General features: G+C 40.7%; 1 protein-coding gene across 1 annotated transcript; it reads left to right on the top strand.

Moving 5' to 3' along the window:
• The first annotated feature begins 267 nt into the window (after window positions 1-267).
• LOC146330497 (sterile alpha motif domain-containing protein 3-like) lies at window positions 268-1,996 on the top strand. Its single transcript, XM_084714487.1, has 2 exons — window positions 268-1,420; window positions 1,811-1,996. Exons 1-2 carry the CDS (start codon window positions 470-472, stop codon window positions 1,994-1,996), a joined length of 1,137 nt encoding a protein of 378 aa, XP_084570613.1. The 5' UTR covers window positions 268-469.
• The last annotated feature ends 3,558 nt before the right edge of the window (window positions 1,997-5,554 follow it).

Raw genomic sequence — 5,554 nt, 5'->3', positions numbered from 1 at the left:
TTTATTTTTTATTTTTTATTTATTGTAATTTTATTGACATTTTTTTTATATAGATTTCAAAGCTCCATCATGAAAACAGGCCATAAAACAGCCAAATTTTATGTTTTTTGGATGAAACACCACATCACACATCAGAAGAGGAGTCAAATTAAGCAACTAAAAAAAACATAATTCACATTTTAAAGGTTGCATGATCCCTGTTTGAAATGGTGTGTATAAAATGGCTTTAAGAGGAGGAACGTTTGTTTTGTTTTTTTTGCAAGGAAACAGGGGTTTTAACAAATGTCGTTAACAAAGTGTCATCTTAAATATCAGCACAGGACTTTCTCCTGTCCAGTCAGTTTAATTGTTTGGAAACAGCTGTTTTATCTCATTTATGTGACAAATGTTCTGACTTCAGTGTTCATATTCTTTCTCCCTGTTTTCACATCTCTTTTCTCCCTGCTTTCCCATCTATATATAAGTCAGCATGTTGCTCCACATCGTCCTTGCAGATGACAACATTCAGAGAGTTCGCACTGAAGGTCTTCCAGAGACAGTGGATGAGCTGAAGATGATGCTGAAGACCCGCCTCAACCTGGAGGGTGAGATGGTCATCCAATTCCAGGATGAAGAATTCGGTGGTCAGTTCTGTAATCTGAACAACATGGAGGATTTACCCAGTGAAAGGATTAAACTGAAGGTCATCATGAAGGCACCACCCAGCAGTCCACAGTCAGACTACACACTGGACACAGCGAGCTTGGACACATCCAGTCAGTCCTCAGGCGAGACGTCCGGACGCTCAAAACCCTGGCCGAATCCATTCCCCATACCCACCTTCTCTTACGACATCCAGATGAAGCTCAGGCGAGGAAATGAAGCTTATCAGAAGGATGGTTCCCTGTTGCCTCTCTCCTCTCACACTGACGTAAAGATAGACATTCTTGACAAGGTTGGGCGGGCCATGTATGACTTCAATGCTTATCCAACTCAGAGACAAATAGAAGAAGTTGCCAAAACCCTGGTTGAAAAGCACCCATGCTTAAAAGAGCCAGGTTCTAAAGAGGGATTCTACTCCTGGAAGTTTAGTCTCGGTTTCAAGATGGGGAACCTGCGTCAGAAGTATCGTATTGCCGGATGTCCAAAGCTTACAGTGAACCGCAAGAGGTCAGCAGGGCAGGAAACCAGAAAGATGAAGAAAGCAAGGCGGTCCGAGACCAACTTTCTCCCAGACTTCCCTCAAGGTAGAACTCCCAACAGCCTTGAAGAGGAGAGGGAATCTCTGCTAGATGAAGTCAAGAAGAAGAAGCCGGACTGTAATCTGATTGATTCACTGATGGGCCGGACCTTTGCGCTTCGCAGACAGGAAATTGTTGAGAAGGAGCCACTTGTGACTGAGATTGAAAGCAGATGGCCAGCATTGTTTTCAGAAAGACAGGTAAGTTCCAACATCATCCACATGTTCCCCCTTCATTACAATTAAAATCATTTTGACACATAGTGTATTTTTCTCAGTCTTGACAAAACACACATACATAAAAGGGAAGTTTAGTATTTTTGACATCTACCCCTATTTGTAGTATGTCTAAAATTTTACACGTTTGCCATAGCAATCCCTCATCATGCAATTGAAATATCGTGTCAATTTTACATCTAAGTAGTAGGCAATAATGAGACATGAACCAGAGCCAGGTTCATAGTAGTACAAATAGGACTGAATGTCCAAAATAATCCCCTTAGTCCTTGATAAATTGGTATTGAGCCAGGGATGAGCAAACTGTTCTTCTGCATTTATTAATATTTTTTGTTTTGTGTCCACTCCTCAAAGATTGGTGCCGAGTTTACACGTCTTGTATCTGCTGACCTCCTGAAGTCCTTCCTGAGTGGACTTGACCAGCATTTGCCAAGGTTGATCGACTTATATAAAGCACGGAAGCAACGCAAAACAAACCTGGGACATGATGCCGAGCTCCAAAGTCTTCTTGAATCTCTGGATCCTGAAGTAAGTGAATAGTAAACACAACAGCCATGTTTGGTATGATAATCTGTTTAGAAAAATGTACTGATTTCTGAGACCATTGCATCATGTCATCATCTGTTTAGAGTCTGTTTTTCAGGCACTGCTGGGTTGGACTAGAATCTAGTCCAACCCAGCAGTGCTTGGAAAATGGAATATAAACAGATGATGAAGACCTCAAGTCATGAAGTTAAGGTCCTCTTTGTTACGGAAGTGTCTTAGGATAAATGAAATCAATTCATAGACACGTGTGAGTATATTTTGTGTCTGAAATGCTCACATTTTTCTTTTCAAACTGGCTGCTGGAAATACACTAGAGTCCATACATTTGCTTCCCTAAGGGCTATGATGAAAGTGTACAATTCTGGCCTCGTTTGGACATTTTTGTCCAATTTGGGCCAACATTTCATCTTTATTTGGCCACCATCTTGTCTGTGTTGGTGATGATGTCACACCTTTTTGTAATCATGCCTTTTTCATGACAAATTTTTTAACAGGGCAGCAGAACACTGTGTTCGGAATTTTACATACACTCCACTTCAGAAAAAGTGCTATAAAAATCTAATGGATTAATAGATTTTTCTGCTTTTTTTTTGCATAAATCTCTTAAACTTCTTCTGCCCTGTCCAAAACTAACAAATAGTTAATAATTTTGAGGATTTTAACTCTTGAAATGCCAGACACAGACACACAGACAGACAGACAGACAGGACACACACACAGAGAGACAGACACAGGCACACATGGACAGACGGACAGAAAGACAGGACACACACACACACACACACACACACACACACACACACACACACACACACAGACTGACAGACAGACAGACAGGACACAAACAGACAGACAGACACACACACACACACACAGACAGACAGGACACACACACACACACACACACACACACACACACACACAGACAGGACACACATACACACACATATACACACACACACACACACACACACAGACAGACAGGACACACACAGACATACATACAGACAGACAGGATACACACACACACACACACACACACACACACACACACACACACAGACAGACAGGACACACACAGACAGACAGACAGGACACACATACACACACACACACACACACACACACACACACACACACACACACAGACAGGACACACACACACACACACAGACAGACAGGACACACATACACACACACACACACACACACACACACACAGACAGACAGATAGACAGGACACACACACACACACACACACACACACACACACACACACACAAGGCAGATCTTGTACAGACCCTCTTCTTGCAGGCTCCAGGTTTTCCTGGTGATGACCTCACTGCTGTGATACACCTGTCAAGTTCATGTGCATGTTCACAACTGTACACAGACACAAACATGTGCAAACATCCCGTTCAGATCCAGTTTAGGTCATACCTGATTGATTACTATGTGGAAAAACTCAGCCTTATTGTTCGTAAGTTTTTATGATGTTTTACGCCCATCGTGTTGTGGCGTCCATTGTAATGGACATGAAAAATAACTATTAAAAACATGAGTCAGCAAAAATTTGTTTTTTCAACTTTTTTATGTTGGAGAGGAGCTAGAATCAGATGGAAAATTGTTTTTTTGCCCAGCAGAAAAAATGTGGGTCTGAAGAGGTTAAGAGATTTATGCAAAACAAGCAGAAAAAATGTTAATCTGTTAGATATTTATCTATCTATTACCCTAAAGCCCAAATGCCTGTTTTGATGGTGTTGCAGAAGTCCAACCAGAACAAGAGATCCACAGCACTTCTTGGACTTCCATTCATCTTAAAAGAGGATCCCTCGAACTTCATCAAGTTCTCAGAGGTGTGTTTGAAACTCACCCAGTATTGAGTAATGTGTGACATACTTGATGTTAAAATTTATAGGATTTACTTTCAAAAGGCCCCACTAGAATCTGTAGTGGTGTGAAGACCTGCAGAGTTCCCTCCCTCTGGCTGTGTTTTGGTTATTGGTTGAGGGCAATCCTTAACCCGCCCCTGCAGCCCAAAGGCTGATGCCCAAATGTCAGAAGAAAGAACCACAACAAAACACATTCAGAGGGAGGGAACTCTGCAGAACTACACCATCAGCAAATAGGATCTTTTTGAATGCTAGGGGTATACACATTGTATGTTCTTCTATACTTCAGACCACTGACGCCGTGGAGGTACCAGCAGTGATAAAAGGAGTGAATGTTGGCCTACTGATCACCACAGAGCAAAATGCGGAGATGACAGCCCAATCAAAGAACATCGTGGATGTTGCCGTAATCCTGGAGGAGCGCATCGTTTTGCGTGAGTTGCGAGATGTACCAAACGGCTTTGCGGTGCTGATTGGACTACTTTACTGCCTCAACATTGATTATCCAAAGGAACTGAAGTATACCTTGGAGGTAATTCAGAAGGTAATCATGGACATTGGAGGAAGCACCTGCTCTGCTCGGGTTCATGGACTGCGCAACAAATTGCTTCAGCGCACAGTGTAGAGATGTTCTTCACAACAGAGCAGCTGCCATGTCATTTCTGTCCTAGCACTAGTTAATACGGTACATACCTGTTTCTGGTATATTTTCAAGAAATTCACATTTGTGAACGGTTTTAAGTGTCCTGTTTACACATAGAAAGACACATAGGATGTTCTGCACAACAAAATAGTAATGTTATATCTATTCCTGCATTAGTTAAATCAGACCTGTTTCCAGCACATTTACAAGGAGTTACAGAATGTGAACTTTCAAGTGTCCTGTTTACACAAAGGAAGAAACAAGTTATTTGTTCAGTTTTATGACACACACACACACACACACAAATATCACCCCACAAACTGACATATGTTAAGAAACACAGACTGTCATTGCTTTTCTTTTTTTAGAGATGTTAATAATTTAAACAGATGTGTTAAAGTGTTTGAAATGACAGCCAATTGCTCTCGCTGCTTGTGATGGTGCCACTCTGCGTACACGGATGCACACATGTACACACACACACACACACACACACACACATCCATCACAAATATCACCCCACACACTGACACATGGTAAGAAACACACATATTGTTCTTAAGCTAATGTTTTAAAAAGATGTTTTAAAATGTTTGAAATAACTGTCAAAATTAATGTTTTTGAAATAAATTGTTTCAGAAATTAATAAGTTTGACTTTGATCCAAAGTTCTGTTTGGTAGCCTACTGTTTTCACACAATAGTTGATTTAAGGTGGCATTTCTCATTGTTTTGATTTGTGTCAGATTCGAACCCCGACCGCTGCATTCAAGAAGCTGATACATGTTGTAAAAAATTCCAAGTTGACACAACTTAAAAAAATTTGTAACCTCGTTGCCTTAAAATATTGATTAAAGCTAGCAAATTATTTCAAGTAATTTCAACTCACAAATAAGTTTCTCCAACTTCAAAGACCAAATTCACGTGACTTATTGCTCTGTTATGGGAACTTTATTTTTTAGGTCAAATAAACAAATATTTTTGTTGTATGAACAACGTAAGTCAAGTAATCTCAACTC

Source organism: Lutjanus erythropterus, chromosome 3, assembly GCF_056507025.1.
Source record: "Lutjanus erythropterus isolate fLutEry1 chromosome 3, fLutEry1.hap2, whole genome shotgun sequence".
Classification (NCBI taxonomy): domain Eukaryota; kingdom Metazoa; phylum Chordata; class Actinopteri; order Lutjaniformes; family Lutjanidae; genus Lutjanus; species Lutjanus erythropterus.
The sequence above is the reverse complement of the archived record's forward strand: the minus strand, read 5'-3'. Positions and strand labels throughout refer to the sequence as shown.